At 52.1% G+C, this 17250-nt stretch overlaps 3 protein-coding genes across 4 annotated transcripts; all 3 read left to right on the plus strand.

The window, feature by feature from the left end:
- Nucleotides 1-839: 839 nt before the first annotated feature.
- PSMD8 (proteasome 26S subunit, non-ATPase 8) lies at nucleotides 840-4084 on the plus strand (the record flags this gene model as incomplete). Its single annotated transcript, XM_041415261.1, has 3 exons — nucleotides 840-970; nucleotides 1249-1360; nucleotides 3282-4084. Coding segments are annotated over 3 exons (381 nt in total), but the record flags the coding sequence as incomplete, so codon positions are not given.
- Nucleotides 4085-4802: 718 nt separating this feature from the next.
- On the plus strand, nucleotides 4803-16612 carry LOC121341609 (heterogeneous nuclear ribonucleoprotein L-like). 2 transcript variants are annotated; one of them, XM_041415259.1, is made up of 7 exons: nucleotides 4803-5338; nucleotides 6699-6817; nucleotides 7396-7633; nucleotides 8060-8145; nucleotides 8666-8762; nucleotides 9332-9404; nucleotides 16314-16612. In XM_041415259.1, exons 1-7 carry the CDS (start codon nucleotides 5102-5104, stop codon nucleotides 16421-16423), a joined length of 960 nt encoding a protein of 319 aa, XP_041271193.1. In that variant the 5' UTR covers nucleotides 4803-5101; the 3' UTR covers nucleotides 16424-16612. The 2 variants fall into 2 exon arrangements, with proteins under 2 accessions (XP_041271193.1, XP_041271194.1); XM_041415260.1 differs by having other exon boundaries at nucleotides 4859-5338; nucleotides 16164-16415.
- Nucleotides 11614-15912, plus strand: LOC121341608 (activating signal cointegrator 1 complex subunit 2 homolog). Its single transcript, XM_041415258.1, has 2 exons — nucleotides 11614-11668; nucleotides 11914-15912. Exon 2 carries the CDS (start codon nucleotides 14749-14751, stop codon nucleotides 15766-15768), a length of 1020 nt encoding a protein of 339 aa, XP_041271192.1. The 5' UTR covers nucleotides 11614-11668; nucleotides 11914-14748; the 3' UTR covers nucleotides 15769-15912.
- Nucleotides 16613-17250: the final 638 nt, after the last annotated feature.

Here is a 17250-nt window from a genome sequence, read left to right on the forward strand (position 1 = left end):
TTTTGGGGTGTTCTACCCCATTTTTGGGGTGTTTACCTCATTTTTGGGGTGTTTTATCCCATTTTGGGGTGTTGTATCCCATTTTTGGGGTGTTTTCCCCCGTGTTTGGGGTTGTTTAGTCCCATTTTGGTGCGTTTTACTCTATTTTTAGGTTGTTCTACCCCATTTTTGGTGTTTTTACCCCATTTTTGGGGTGTTTTACCCCATTTTTGGGGTGCTCCATCCCGTTTTTGGTGTTTTTTACCCCATTTTTGGTGTTTTTTACCCCATTTTTGGGGTGCTCCATCCTGTTTTTGGTGGTTTTTACCCCATTTTTGGGGTGGTTTACTCTATTTTTGGGTTGTTCCATCCCGTTTTTGGTGTTTTTTACCCCATTTTTGGTGTGTTTTACCCCATTTTTGGGTTGTTCCATCCCGTTTTTGGTGTGTTTTACCCCATTTTTGGGTTGTTCCATCCCATTTTTGGTGGTTTTTACCCCATTTTTGGGGTGTTTTACCCCACTTTTTGTGTGTTTTACCCGATTTTTGGGGTGTTCTATCCCATTTTTGGGTTGTTCCATCCCATTTTTGGTGGTTTTTACCCCATTTTTGGGGTGGTTTACTCTATTTTTGGGTTGTTCCATCCCGTTTTTGGTGTTTTTTACCCCATTTTTGGGTTGTTCCATCCCTTTTTAGGTTGTTCTATCCCATTTTTGGGGTGTTCCATCCCAATTTTGGTGGCTTTTACCCCATTTTTGGGGTGTTTTACCCGATTTTTTGTGTGTTTTACCCCATTTTTGGGTTGCTCCATCCCATTTTTGGGGTGTTTTATCCCATTTTTGGGGTGTTTTATCCCATTTTTGGTGTTTTTTACCCCATTTTTGTCCCCAGTACCTGATGGAAGGCAGCTACAACAAAGTGTTCCTGGCCAAGGGCAACATCCCAGCAGAGAGCTACACCTTCTTCATCGACATCCTGCTGGACACCATCAGGTCAGGGAGCCCAAAATGCCCCAAAATCACCCCAAAATCACCCCAAAATCACCCCAAAAATCCCCCTGAACCCCAAACCCCAAACCCCAAAAATCCCCCCTGAAATGTCCCCAAAAATCACCCCAAAACCGCCCCAGACCCCTCAGCTGGGCAGAGTTCATCGACATCCTGCTGGACACCATCAGGTCAGGGAGCCCAAAATCCCCCAAAATCCCAAACCCCCTCCAACCCCCCAAACCCCCCCAAATCCGCCCTGACCCCCCAAATCCCTGTGGCAGGGACGAGATCGCGGGCTGCATCGAGGCCGCCTACGAGCGGATCCTGTTCCCCGAGGCCGCGCGGATCCTGTTCTTCAGCTCGCCCCGCAAGATGACCGACTACGCCAAGAAGGTACCCAGAACACCCAGAACACCCAAAAACACCCCAAAACAGCCCAGAACACCCCAAAACAGCCCCAGAACACCCCAAAAACACCCCAGAACACCCCCAAAACACCCCAAAAACACCGCCAAAATGATCTGAAACAGCCCAAAAACACCCCCGAAACACCCAAAACAACCCAAAACACCCCAAAACACCCCCAGAACACCCAAAAACACCCTAAAACACCCCAAAAACACCCTAAAACACCCTAGAACACCCCAGAACACCCCGAAACACCCATCCTGTTCCCCGAGGCCGCGCGGATCCTGTTCTTCAGCTCGCCCCGCAAGATGACCGACTACGCCAAGAAGGTACCCCGAACACAAAAAACACCCAAAAACACCCTAAAACAGCCCAAAAACACCCCAAAACACCCCCAGAACACCCAAAAACACCCCAAAACAGCCCAGAACACCCCAAAACAGCCCCAGAACACCCCAAAAACACCCCAGAACACCCCCAAAACACCCCAAAAACACCGCCAAAATGATCTGAAACAGCCCAAAAACACCCCCGAAACACCCAAAACAACCCAAAACACCCCAAAACACCCCCAGAACACCCAAAAACACCCTAACCCTAACCCTAACCCTAACCCTAACCCTAACCCTAACCCTAACCCTAACCCTAACCCTAACCCTAACCCTAACCCTAACCCTAACCCAAACCCTAACCCTAACCCTAACCCTAACACTAACCCTAACCCTAACCCTAACCCAAACCCTAACCCTAACCCTAACCCTAAACCCTAACCCTAACCCTAACCCTAAACATAGCCCTAACACTAACCCTAAAACTAACCCTAACACTAACCCTAACCCTAACCCTAACCCAAACCCTAACCCTAACCCTAACCCTAACCCAAACCCTAACCCTAACCCTAACCCTAAACATAGCCCTAACACTAACCCTAAAACTAACCCTAACACTAACCCTAACCCTAACCCTAACCCAAACCCTAACCCTAACCCTAACCCTAACCCAAACCCTAACCCTAACCCTAACCCTAAACATAGCCCTAACACTAACCCTAAAACTAACCCTAACACTAACCCTAACCCTAACCCTAACCCAAACCCTAACCCTAACCCTAACCCTAACCCAAACCCTAACCCTAACCCTAACCCTAAACATAGCCCTAACACTAACCCTAAAACTAACCCTAACACTAACCCTAACCCTAACCCTAACCCAAACCCTAACCCTAACCCTAACCCTAACCCAAACCCTAACCCTAACCCTAACCCTAAACATAGCCCTAACACTAACCCTAAAACTAACCCTAACACTAAACCCAGAACACCCCCAGAACACCCAAAAACACCCTAAAACACCCCAAAAACACCCTAAAACACCCTAGAACACCCCAGAACACCCCGAAACACCCCCAGAACACCCTAAAACACCCCAAAAACACCCTAAAACCCCCCAGAACACCCCAAAAACACCCCAGAACACCCAAAAACACCCAAAAAACACCCCAAAACACCCCCAGAACACCCCAAAACACCCCTAAAACACCCCAGAACACCCAAAAACACCCCGAGACACCCCCAGAACACCACAAAACACCCCAAAACACCCCAGAATGGTCTGCCACACCCCAAAAATGGTCTGGAACACCCTAAAAACAGTCTGAAATACCCCAAAACCACCCCTAAAACAGTTTGAAACACCCCAAAAATGGTCTCAAACACCTCAAACCACCCTGAAAGACCCCAGATCCCCTTCTAACCTTCCCCAAACCCCCCAATACCCACCCCAAACCCCCTAAATCCCCCCCAAAAAATCACCCAGAAAATCACAAAAAAATCACCCAAAAATACCCCAAACCCCTTTTTCCCCCCTTTTAACCCCTTTTTTCCCCCTGTTTCCCCCTCTCTCCCAGCGGGGCTGGGTGCTGGGCCCCTCCAACTACTACAGCTTCGGGGGGCGGCAGCAGAAGGCCGAGGACCCCCCGATCCCCTCCACGGAGCTGGCCACGCAGGTCATCGAGTACGCCCGGCAGCTGGAGATGATCGTCTGAAAAAACCCAAAATTCCCCTCCTTTCCTCCTCATTCCCCTTTTTCCCGCCTTTTTTCCGTGATTTCCCGCCTTTTTTCCATGATTTCCCGCCTTTTTTCCATGATTTCCCGCCTTTTTTCCGTGATTTTTCCGCCTTTTTTCGCGTTTTTTTGGGGGTTTCCCAATGTTTAAAGTGGTTTTTTTTTTTGGAGGGGGTTTAACTGTTTAAAGATTATTCGGGCCTTTCCTCCAAAATTTTCCCAAAACCCCGTTTAGTCTCTTTATTTCTATATTTTATTGGGTTTTTTGGGGGTTGAAGTATTTTTTGGGGGGTGGTTAGATAGTTAAAAGGAGTTTTGGGGGTCTTGGTGTTCTCTGAAACCCTCGGGACCCCCAAAAATCCCCATTTAATCCCATTTATTCCCATTTTCTCTTTGATTTTATTGCATTTTTGGGGGAGTTTTGATGTGGGAACCCCAAAACCCCCTCAGACCACCCCCAATCCCCCTTGTAACTCCCATTTCCCCTCATTTTCAGAGGTTTCACAATTTAAAGGTTCTTTCGTGCGGGGATTTTGCGACCCCCCCCCCTCTCCCACCCCCTTTTTGGGCAGAAATGGGGGGCTGAGCCCCCTCCCCAAAAATACAAACCCCAAAATGTTGTTCCAATAAAGCGCTGGAGCCGGAGCGAGGCGGTTTTAAAGGGTTCGGGGTCGTTTTGGGCCATTTTGGGGCCATTTTGGGGCCGTTTCGTTCCTGAGGAGGCTCCGGGACCCCCGAATTGGGGAGGGGGCGGTGCCAGCCCCTCACGACGGAGCCCCGCCCCCTCATTCCTGATTGGCCGAGGGCTCCCGCCCCTCACGGCGATTGGTCGAGGCGCCGCCTCCCCAGCAAAAATAGCGCGCTCACGTGGCCGGGGTGAATGAACGGGCTGAGATGATTGGGTGGCGGATGGCGGGAATGAGAGGAGAGCGGTGATTGGTTGGAGCCGCGAGGATTGTGGCCAATGAGAGTGCGAGGGGGCGGGGTTGAGATGAGGCGAGGAGGGAGTGCGCCCCCGTGCGGACGGGAGGACCAGGGCTCCCTGTTACCCCCAGTGCCCTCCCAGTCGCTCCTGCACTAACTCTGAGGAGGGGGGAACGTCCCACAGGCCCCGCGCCGACCAATCCCGAGTGAAAACAAAAGCAAATCGACCAATTAGAGCGCGGCGCTGAGGTTGTGGGCGTTGATTGACGTACAGCCCAGCCAATGAGTGAGCGGCATGCCCGGTGTGCGAGACCAGCGGCCGGGGCTCCTCGAGATGAGCCAATGGTGGCCGGATGATGTTGATCGACGTCTTGTGGCGGCAATGGCGGGGGCGCCGCGACCGAAGGGCGCTGTGGGAAGAGGGAGGCGGGATCTGCGGGTTGGACAAGAAGAAGGGCGGGGCCTCGCCCTGACAGGCAACAGCTCCTCCAATCAGCGCGGTGGGCGGGCAGACCGTAGCGCACGACGACCAATGGGGTTCTCAGGATGGCACTGATGGGCAGCTCGGCGGACCAATAGGCGCGGGGTATTATCTGTGACGGAGCAAATCACAACGGCGTGCGGCGTCGCGGGTGTGGCGGGAACGGCGTCAGCCAATAGCATGCCCGGACCGCCTTGATTGACGCGTGGGCGGGCCAATGGGGGCGTGTCGTGGGCGGGACGGCGGAGCTGGGCGCCATGTCGCGGCGGCGGTGGCGCGGCCCTCAGGGCGCCGAGGGTGGCGGGCGCGGAGCCGACATGGGGAAGATGGCTACGGGCGGCGGCGGCGGCGGTTCTGGCCGATATTACGGCGGCGGTGGCGGCAGCGAAGGCGGGAGAGCCCCTAAACGCCTGAAAACCGAGAGCGCGGAGGCGCCGCCTCATGGGCCCGGTGGGCCGGGGGGCGCGGGCGGCGGGGCCGGCGCGGGAGGATCGGTGAGAGCCGGGGGAAAGCGGGGAAGGGGTTTGGTGTGGGGAGCGGGGGCAGAACAGCTCCTTGAGGGGGGGAAGGAGGCTGTGAGGGGGGTAAATGTGGCGGCGGGGGCTAAAGTGGGGGAAAGAGCTCCTGTGAGGGGGAGAAAATGGCGGGAAGGGCTGAGGGGGTTAAAGAGTTCCTGTGAGGGGACAAAAATGGCGGGAAGGGCTGAGGGGGGTAAACCAGCTTCTCTGAGGGGGCAAAAATGGCGGGAACCGGCTGAGGGAGGTAAAAGAGCTCCTGTGAGGGGACAGAAATGGCGGGAGGGGCTGAGAGAGGTTAAAGAGCTCCTGTGAGGGGGAAAAAGTGGCGGGAGGGGCTGAGGGGGTGTAGGAGACCCTCATGAAAGGTTAAAGGGGGAAAGAGGAGCTGAGGGTGGGAAAGAGATTTGTGTGAGGGGGGAAGTTGTGGGGAGGGGGATTCTGAGGGGACAAACATGGCGGGAAGGGCTGAGCGGGGCAGAAGATCCCGTTTGAGGGGTAAATATTGGGGGGTAGATAGTGAGGGGGGCAAAATATTTTCTCTGAAGGGGCAGATACTGAGGGGGGGTGATAAAAGGTTTCCCTTGAGGGAGTAAATATTCAGAGGAGGTAAAAAAATTGCTGTGAAGGGGTAAATATTGGAGGGCAAATACTGAGAGAAGATGAAGGATTTCTGAGGGTAGAAGTATTGGGGGGAAATGGGGGGAAGATCATCTATGAGGAGATAAATATTATGAGGAAATATTGGGGAGTAAATGCTGAGAGGGAATAAAAAAACTTTTTTGAGGGGATAAATATTGGGGGTAAATACTGAGTGGGGGCAAATATTGTGGTTGTAAAATGCTCTTTTGAGGAAGTTTAAATTTAAGGGGTGTAGGGCCCCATCTCTACTCGGCCTGGCCCCAAAGCTGTGGGGTTTGGGGGTGTCCCCGTGGTTGTGGAGTGTCCCCAAGCCCCCCAGGGGTGTCCCCAGCCTGGCAGGGATGTCCCCCAGCCCCACAGGGGTGTCCCCCAGCCCCACAGGGGTGTCCCCAAACCCAGCGGGGATGTCCCCCAGCCCCACAGGGATGTCCCCAGCCTGGCAGGGATGTCCCCCAGCCCCACAGGGATGTCCCCAGCCTGGCAGGGATGTCCCCCAGCCCCACAGGGATGTCCCAGCCTGGCAGGGATGTCCCCCAGCCCCACAGGGTGTCCCCAGCCTGGCAGGGATGTCCCCCAGCCCCACAGGGATGTCCCCCACCCCCACAGGGATGTCCCCCACCCCCACAGGGATGTCCCCCACCCCCACAGGGATGTCCCCCAGCCCACAGGGGTGTCCCCAACTCCTCGGTGTCCCCAGGAGAACTACGAGGACCCCCACAAGACGCCGGCATCGCCCGTGGTTCACATCCGCGGCCTCATCGATGGCATCGTGGAGGCCGACCTGGTGGAGGCGCTGCAGGAGTTCGGGCCCATCAGGTGGGGACACTGGGGACACGGTGGGGACAGTGTCAGTGTACTGGGGACACTGGAGTGGGGACATGGGGACGCTCTGGGGACAGGGGACAGAGGGGTGGGGATACTGGGGGGACATGGAGGGGACTTGGGGCACATAGTGGGGACAGTGTGGCGGGGACACTCTGGGGACAGTGTGCTGGGCACATGATGAGGACAGTGGGGTGGGGACACAGGGGTGAGGACAATGTGCTGGGGACACCAGGGTGGGGACATTGTGCTGGAGATAGCGTGCTGGGAACACCAGGGAACGTGGAGGGGACTCTGCTGGGGACACTGAGGACCCCAGGGTGGGGACAGTGTGCTGGGGACACGAGGCACCGGGGTGATGACACCACGAGGTGATGCCACCGCGGCGGCCATGTCCTAGCTGTGTGGTGGTGACACCATAGGGTGGTGACACCGTGGAGTGGTGACACCGTGGAATGGTGACACCGTGGCCTGATGCCATCACAAGGTGATGCCACCACAGGGTGATGGCACCACAGGGTGGTGACACCATGGGCTGATGCCACCCCGGTGACCGTGTCCCCCCGTCCCAGCTACGTGGTGGTGATGCCAAAGAAGCGTCAGGCCCTGGTGGAGTTCGAGGACATCCTGGGCGCCTGCAACGCCGTCAACTACGCGGCCGACAACCAGATCTACTTCGCCGGCCACCCCGCCTTCGTCAACTACTCCACCAGCCAGAAGATCTCGCGGCCCGGGGACAGCGACGACGCGCGCGGCGTCAACAACGTGCTGCTCTTCACCATCCTCAACCCCATCTACTCCATCACCATGGTGAGGGGGCTCTGGGGGGTCTCTTGGGGTTTTGTTGGGATTTGTTGGGGTTTAGGGTCACCAGCAAGGTGCTGCTCTTCACCATCCTCAACCCCATCTACTCCATCACCACGGTGAGGGGGCTCTGGGGGGCTTGTTGGGGTTTTGTTGGGGTATATTGGGTTTTTATTGGGATTTATTGGATTTTTATTGGGGTTTGGGGTCACCAACAATGTGCCATCCTCAACTTTCACCATCCTCAACCCCATCTACTCCATCACCATGGTGGGTTTTGGGGTGTCCTGGCTTCATTTTGGGGGTCCTGGGCTGTATTTTTGGGGTCCCAGGTGGGTGTTTGGAGCCCTGGGCTATACTTTTGGAATTTTGTGTCAGCTTTTGGGGTCCCAGGTGGGTTTTGAGGTGCCCCTGACCCCCCTTTCCCCCCAGGACGTGCTCTACACCATCTGCAACCCCTGCGGGCCGGTGCAGCGCATCGTCATCTTCCGCAAGAACGGCGTGCAGGCCATGGTGGAATATCCCAACTGGAATTTGGGGATTTTGGGGGGTCCCCGAAATCCCAGTGCCCCAGTTCCCTCAGCAATGGGGATCCCAGGGATCTGAGCTCCCCTGAATGGCTCAGAGCGAGGCTGTCCCCGTGTCCCCACCTCCCTGAGGTCCCAAAATTCCTCAGATTCCCTCAGGAATTCCCAAAATCCAGTTGGGAATTCCCTAAATCCCATCAGGAATTCCCCCAATCCCAACTCCCTTCAGGGATTCCCCCAGTCCAAATGCCATTAGGAATTCCCCCAGTCCCAAATCCTGTCAGGAATTTCCAAATCCCCGTCAGAAATTCCCAAATTCCTTGGGAAATCCCCAATCCCAAATCCCCTTGGGAATTCTCCCGATCCCAAATCCCTCGGGAATTGCCCAGTCCCAAATCCCATCAGGAGTTCCCAAATCCCTCGGGAATTGCCCCAAATCCCATCAGGAGTTCCCAAATCCCTGGGGAATTGCCCCAAAGCCCGGGGTTTGTTCTCCTTGACCCCGGGGCACGTTCGACTCGGTGCAGAGCGCGCAGCGCGCCAAGGCCTCGCTCAACGGCGCCGACATCTACTCGGGCTGCTGCACCCTCAAGATCGAGTACGCCAAGGTGGGCACACCTGGGGGCACCTGGGCACACCTGGGGGCACCTGGGCATACCTGGGATCACCTGGGGGCACCTGGGAGCACCTGGGACACACCTGGGACACACCTGGGAGCACCTGGGCACACCTGGGGGCACCTGGGCATACCTGGGATCACCTGGGGGCACCTGGGAGCACCTGGGGGCACCTGGGAGCACCTGGGACACACCTGGGACACACCTGGGAGCACCTGGGCACACCTGGGGGCACCTGGGCATACCTGGGATCACCTGGGGGCACCTGGGGACACCTGGGACACACCTGGGGGCACCTGGACACACCTGGGGGCACCTGGGCACAGCTGGGACACACCTGGGGCACACCTGGGGACACCTGGGGGCACCTGGGCACACCTGGGATCACCTGGGGATATCTGGGGCACACCTGGGGACACACCTGGGGGCACCTGGGAGACACCTGGGCACACCTGGGGACACACCTGGGGGTACCTGGGGACACACCTGGGGGTACCTGGGGACACACCTGGGGGTACCTGGGCACAGGTGGGCAGGTGCCAACCCCCCTGCCCCCCCAGCCCAGCCGCCTGAACGTGTTCAAGAACGACCAGGACACCTGGGACTACACCAACCCCAACCTGAGTGGGACAGGTAAGGCAGGGCAGCCTCACCTGGGCCAGGTGGGCACCAGGGAGGGAGGGGCCACGGCCCCGCCCCAGCTTTGGGACGATCCCTGGGATTTTGGGAGGTTTGGAAAAAGGGAGGAGCCATTGCTTTCCCACCTGGAGCCTGGGGGGTGACACACCTGGAGGGGTGACACAGCTGGAGAGGGGTCACACCTGGAGAGGTGACACACCTGGAGAGGTCACATACCTGGAGAGAGGGTCACACACTTGGAGGGGTGACACAGCTGGAGAGGGGACATACCTGGAGAGGAGACACACCTAGAGAGAGGGGCACACACCTGGAGGGGTGACCCCCGTGGGGGGGGTGACACAGCTGGAGAGGGGACATACCTGGAGAGGAGACACACCTAGAGAGAGGGGCACACACCTGGAGGGGTGACCCCCGTGGGGGGGGTGACACAGCTGGAGAGGGGACATACCTGGAGAGGAGACACACCTAGAGAGAGGGGCACACACCTGGAGGGGTGACCCCCGTGGGGGGGGTGACACAGCTGGAGAGGGGACATACCTGGAGAGGAGACACACCTAGAGAGAGGGGCACACACCTGGAGGGGTGACCCCCGTGGGGGGGGTGACACAGCTGGAGAGGGGACATACCTGGAGAGGAGACACACCTAGAGAGAGGGGCACACACCTGGAGGGGTGACCCCCGTGGGGGGGGTGACACAGCTGGAGAGGTGACATACCTGGAGAGGAGACACACCTAGAGAGAGGGTCACACACCTGGAGGGGTGACACACGTGGGGGGGGTGACACAGCTGGAGAGGTGACACACCTGGAGAGGTCACATTACCTGAAGAGTGTCACACACCTAGAGGGGTGACACACCTAGAGGGGTGACACACCTGGAGTGGGGTCACACCTGAGGTGACACGCCTGGTGCAGTTATAACGTGGGGGGAGAACCCCAAATTTCCCATTTGCTTCCCAAATCCAGTTTCTCCCTCCATTTTTGGGGTTATTTTGGGGTTTTTTTGGGACATTCTCACATTTTTGAGGCCCCAGTTCCAGGTTGGGAAGCAATGGCGCAGAGCTAGGGGGTCCTTCCCAAAATTGGGGGGGTTCCAGGGATCCTTCTCAAAATTTAGGGATCTTTCCCAAAATTGGGGGGTTCCAGGGATCCTTCCCAAAAATCGGGGAGATCTTTCCCAAAACTGGGGGGGCCCCAGGGGGTCCTTCCCAAAATTTGGGGATCTTTCCCAAAAAAAAGGGAGGTTCCAGGGATCCTTCCCAAAAATTGGGGGCCGGGGGGGTTTGGATTCAGCCTCGCCTCCTCCTCTTCCTCCTCCTCCTCCTCCTCCTGCTCCTCCTCCCACCCTCACACCACACACGGGGGGGGCCAAGCAACCCCCAAAAAATCAAAATCCAGGAGAATAAAAACACCAGAACCCCAAAAAAAAACCCCCAAAAAAATCACCAACACCAGTGGGACCCCCCGGCGAGGGACACGGCAACATGGACACAGCCCAGGAACATTTTTTAGGAATTCTCTCATTTCCAAGGCACAGTTTGGGGGAGTTTTAGGAATTCTCTCAACATCAACACAACCCGGGAGCGTTTCATGGGAATTGTGGCAATCCCAAGGCACAGTTTGGGTGAATTTTAGGAATTTCAACACCATCAGCACAACCCAGGAGCGTTTCTTAGGAATTCTCTCCAAGGCACAATTTGGGCAAATTTAGGAATTCATCAACACAACCCGGGAGCATTTCGTGGGAATTTTTTGATTTCCAAGGTACAAAACTCACTGGTTTTTGGGAATTCTCTCAACGTGGACACAACCCACGAACCATTTGGGGTTTTTTAGGAATTCTCTCATTTCCAAGGCACAAAACCCGGTGGGTTTCAGGAATTTCAGCAACATGGACACAACCCAAGAGCATTTCTTAGGAATTCTCTCCTTTCCAAGGCACAGTTTGGGTGAACTTTAGGATTTCTCTCAACATCAACACAACCCGAGAACATTTCATGGGAATTTTGGCACTTCCAAGGCTCAGTTTGGGTGAATTTTAGGAATTCATCAACACAACCAGAGAACATTTAACGAGAATTTTGGCACTTCCAAGGCACAGTTTGGGTGAATTTTAGGAATTCATCAACACAACCCAAGAACATTTCATGGGAATTTTGGCACTTCCAAGGCACAGTTTGGGTGAATTTTATGAATTCATCAACACAACCAGAGAACATTTAACGAGAATTTTGGCACTTCCAAGGCACAAAACCTGGAGTTTTTTAGGATTTCAGCACCACCAGCAAGAACATTTCATGGGAATTCTGGCACTTCCAAGGCACGGTTTGGGTGAATTTTAGGAATTCATCAACACAACCCAAGAACATTTCATGGGAATTTTGGCACTTCCAAGGCACAATTTGGGTGAATTTTAGGATTTCTCTCAACATCAACACAACCCAAGAACATGTAATGGGAATTTTGGCACTTCCAAGGCACAATTTGGGTGAATTTTAGTGGAGTTTTTTAGGATTTCAGCACCACCAGCACATCCCAAGAGCGTTTTCTTAGGAATTCTCTGATTTCCAAGGCACAACCACAGTGGGTTTTAGGAATTCTCTCAACATCAACACCACCCAGGAGCATTTTTTTAGGAATTCTCTCATTTCCAAGGCACAAAACTTGATGGTTTTTAGGATTTCAGCAACATGGACACACTCCAAGAACATTTCATGGGAATTTTGGCACTTCCAAGGCTCAGTTTGGGTGAATTTTAGGAATTCATCAACACAACCAGAGAACATTTAACGAGAATTTTGGCACTTCCAAGGCACAAAACCTGGAGTTTTTTAGGATTTCAGCACCACCAGCACATCCCAAGAGCGTTTTCTTAGGAATTCTCTGATTTCCAAGGCACAAACACAGTGGGTTTTAGGAATTCTCTCAACATCAACACCACCCAGGAGCATTTTTTTAGGAATTCTCTCATTTCCAAGGCACAATCTGGGTGAATTTTAGGATTTCTCTCAACATCAACACAACCCAAGAGCATTTCACGGGAATTCTCTCATTTCCAAGGCACAATCTGGGTGAATTTTAGGAATTCCAGCACCATCAACACAACCCAAGAGCATTTCATGGGAATTCTCTCACTCCCAAGGCACAAATCCTGGTGGTTTTTAGGATTTCAGCAACATGGACACACTCCAAGAACATTTAACGGGAATTTTGGCACTTCCAAGGCACAGTTTGGGTGAATTTTAGGAATTCCAGCACCATCAACACAACCCAAGAGCATTTCATGGGAATTCTCTCACTCCCAAGACACAAAACCCGGTGGTTTTTAGGATTCCAGCAACACGGACACAACCCAAGAACATTTTTTAGGAATTCTCTCATTTCCAAGGCACAATCTGGGCAAAATTTAGGATTCCAGCAACACGGACACATCCCAAGAACATTTTTTAGGAATTTTGGCACTTCCAAGGTACAAAACTTGATGGTTTTTAGGATTTCAGCAACATGGACACAGCCCAGGAGCATTTTTTAGGAATTTTCTCATTTCCATGTCACAAACCAAGTGGGTTTTGGGAATTCTCTCAACATCAACACAACCCAGGAATATTTCATGGGAATTCTCTCATTTCCAAGGACACAAAACCTGGTGGTTCATGGGAACTCTTTCAACATCAACACAAGCCAAGAGTGTTTTTTTAAGGAATTCTCTCATTTCCAAGGCACAATTTGGGCAAATTTTAGGAATTCTCTCAACATCAACACAACCCAAGAATTTTTTTTAGGAATTCTCTCATTCCCAAGGCACAAAACTTGATGGTTTTTAGGATTTCAGCAACATCAACACAACCCAAGAGGATTTCATGGGAATTTTGGCACCTCCAAAGCACAATTTGGGCAAATCTAGGAATTCATCAACACAACCCAAGAACAATTCTTAGGAATTCTCTCATTTCCAAGGCACAATTTGAGCAAATTTTGGGAATTCTCTCAACATCAACACATTCCAAGAACATTTAATGGGAATTTCCTCATCTCCAAGGCACAGTTTGGATGAATTTTAGGAATTCTCTCAACACAACTCGGGAGCATTTAATGGGAGTTTTGGCACTTCCAAGGCACAATTTGGGTGAATTTTAGGAATTTCAGCACCATCAGCACAATCCAAGAATATTACTTAGGAATTCTCTCATTTCCAAGGCACAATTTGGGCGAATTTTAGGAATTCATCAGCACAATCCAAGAGCATTTCTTAGGAATTCTCACACTTCCAAGACAGAATTTGGGCAAAATTTAGGAATTTTCTCAACATCAACACAACCCAAGAGCATTTCATGGGAATTCTTTCACTTCCAAGGCACAAAACTCGATGGTTTTTAGGATTTCAGCAACATGGACACAACCCAAGAACATTAATGGAAATTTTGGCGCTTCCAAGGCACAATTTGGGTGAATTTTAGGAATTCTCTCCTTTCCAAGACCTGATTTCGGGGGTTTTTAGGAATTCTCTCCTTTTCAAGGCCATTTTTGGTCATTTTTAGGAATTCTCTCCCTTCCCAGATCATCTCCTGGGGGTTTTTTAGGAACTTCCTCACCACACTTGATCTTCCAAGACCATTTCTGGTGGTTTTTGGAATTCTCTTCCACCCCAGACCATTTTTTGATGGTTTTAGGAATCGTCTCACTCGAAAGACAAAATCCCAGGGTTCTGGGGAGCTCTTTTCTCTTCCATGACAAAATTTCAGGGATTTTAGGAACTCTTTTCTCTTCCATGACAAAATTTCAGGGATTTTAGGAGCTCCTGTTCATTCCATGCCAAGATTCAGTGGTTTTGGGACCACCCAAGGCCCTTTTTGGGGGTTTCAGGACCTCTCCTGAGCATCCCCGAGGTGCCGTCACCTCCCAAAAACCCCAAACCCACCAAATCTGGGCTGGGGGGGGGGGCCCAAACCCCCAGGAACATTCCAGAAACACCCCAAGGAACATTCCAAGGAACACCCCTGGGAATGTTCCAGCAACACCCCAGGAGCATTTCAGGAACATTCAAGAACACCCCCAGGAACGTTCCAGAAACATTCCAGGAACACCTCAAGAACATTCCGAGGAACGTTCCACCAGCACCTCCAAGAACATTCCAGCAACACCCAAAGAACATTCCAGAAACACTTCCAAGAACACCCCCAGGAACATTCCAGCAACGCCCCAAAAACACGCCTGGAACATTCCAGGAACATTCCAAGAACACCCCAGCAACACCTCCGGAACATTCCAGAAACATTCTGGCAACACCCTAAAGAACATTCCAGGAACACTCCGGGAATGTTCCGAGAGTACCTCAAGGAATGTTCCAGAAACATTCCAGGAACACCCCCCAGGAACATTCCAGAAACACCTCAGGAACATTCCAGCAGCATTCCAAGGAACATTCCAGCAACACCCCAGGAACACCTCAAGGAATGTTCCAGGAACATTCCAGCAACACACCAAGGAACATTCCAAAGAACATTCCAGAAACATTCTGGCAACACTCCAAGGAACATTCCAAGAAAACTCCCAGGAACATTCCAGAAACACGTCCAGGAATGTTCCAGCAACATCCCAAGAACATTCCAAGGAACATTCCACGAACATTCCCGCAACACCCCAAGGAACATTCCGGAAATACCTTCAGCAGTACCCCAAGGACATTCCAGAACATTCCAGCAGCACCCCAAGGAACATTCCAGAAACACTTCCAAGAACATTCCAGCAGCACCCCAAGGAACATTCCAGAAACACTTCCAAGAACATTCCAGCAGCACCCCAAGGAACATTCCAGAAACACTTCCAAGAACATTCCAAGGAACATTCCAGCAACACCCCAAGAACATTTCAGGAACACCCCAAGGAACATTCCAGAAACACTTTCAGGAACATTCCAGAAACACCTCCAAGAACATTCCAAGAATATTCCTGCAACACCCCAAGGAACATTCCAGAAACACTTCCAGGGACATTCCAGCAACACCCCAAGAACATTTCAGGAACACCCCAAGGAACATTCCAGAAACATTCCGGCAACACCCCAAGGAACATTCCAGAAACACCTCCAGGAACATTCCAAGGAACATTCCAGAAACACCTCCAAGAACACCCCAAGGAACATTCCAGAAACACCTCCAAGAACATTCCAGAAACACCTCCAGGAACATTCCAAGGAACATTCCAGAGCACTCCAGGAGCACCCCAAGGAACATTCCGGAACGCCCCCATCCCCGGGGGTTCTGGGGGTGCCGTGGCCGCGGCTGGGCCCCGTTTTGGGACCATTTTGGGCCGTTTCTGGCCGTTTTTGGCCGTTTCTGGCTGTTTTGGGACCGTTTTGAGCCGTTTTGGGGCCATTTCTGGCCGGTTTTGGCCATTTCGGGACCGTTTTGAGCCGTTTTGGGGCCGTTTCTGGCCATTTCGGGACCTTTTCTGGCCGTTTTGGGCCGTTTTGGGGCCGTTTCTGGCCGGTTTTGGACCGTTTCTGGCCGTTTTGGGCCATTTTGGGGCCGTTTTGGGCCGTTTCGGGGCCGATTCCGGCCGTTTTGGGGCCGTTTTGGGACCATTTATGGCCGGTTTGGGCCATTTCGGGGCCGTTTCTGGCCGTTTTGGGCCGTTTTGGGGCCGATTCTGCCCGTTTTGGGGCCGATTCTGGCCGTTTCGGGGCCGTTTTGGGCCGTTTCGGGGCCGATTCCGGCCGTTGCGGGCCGCGTGGTGACTGTCGCCTGTGCCGCAGGGCCGGGGCGCGCTGGGAGCAGCCGCGGGTAAGAGCAGCCCCCCAGGAGGGGCCCAAAGGACTTTTTTGCCCCCCGGATCTGTGAGTAGCCCCTTTCGTCTCCTTCTCTTCTCTCTTTCCCGTTTTCTCCTCTTTCCGACCCAAAACGAGACGGTGCGAAAGTCTCCAGGAGGGAGGAATTGACCAAAACGCCGAGATCTGAGCCCGACCCTGGCCCCTCCCCCCAGCGCCGCGCGGGGTTCGTTAGCAGCCCTAATTAGGGATTGATGAGGTAGCAGAAATGAGTAATAACTGGGGACTCATTGATTAGCTAAAGTGAATTATAGTTGGGGGTTAGTTAGTTAAAGTAAATTATAATTAGTGATTAATTAGGTAGCTAAAATTAAATCAATAAATTGGTGGTTAATGATCTGAAATTGGTTATAATTAGTCATTAATTATCTAAAAGTAAGTATAATTAACTGTTCATTAATTAGCTGAAGTTACATAAATTGGTGATTAATTAGCTAAAATTAATTACAATTAGCAACGAATTAGCTATAAATATTAAATTCGTTATTAACTGTCTAGCTAAAATTAATTATAATTAACAACTATTTAGCTAAAATTAAATTATTAAATTGGCAATTAATTACTTAGCTGAAATGAATGATAACTAGCAATTAAGTAGCTAAAATTAATTAATTAATCGGTGATTAGGTAAAATGAATTTTAGCTAGTGATTAATCAGTTAGGTAAAACGAATTATATATAGTGATTAATTAGCTAAAAGTAATTATAATTAGTGATTGATTAGCTAAAATTAAATTAATTATTTTGTGGTTAATTAATTAACTGAAGTGAATTAATAAATTGGTGGTTAATTAAATATATAGAATGAATTATAATGATTCATTAGCTAAAATTAAATAAATTTTTACATCAGTGATTCATTAATTAGCTGGGTAATTAGCAGCCCGAGCGCTCTTTGTGCTCATTAACGACTCTGGGGGTCCCCACGATCTCCGGGAGGGCCCCAAATTCCTCATGGGGGGGTGGGGGAGGGGTCTGGGGAGCCTCAGCCCCTCCCCCACCCGTGTGACCCCCG

This window comes from Onychostruthus taczanowskii, unplaced genomic scaffold (genome assembly GCF_017590055.1).
Source record: "Onychostruthus taczanowskii isolate IOZ18803 unplaced genomic scaffold, ASM1759005v1 scaffold497, whole genome shotgun sequence".
NCBI lineage: Eukaryota > Metazoa > Chordata > Aves > Passeriformes > Passeridae > Onychostruthus > Onychostruthus taczanowskii.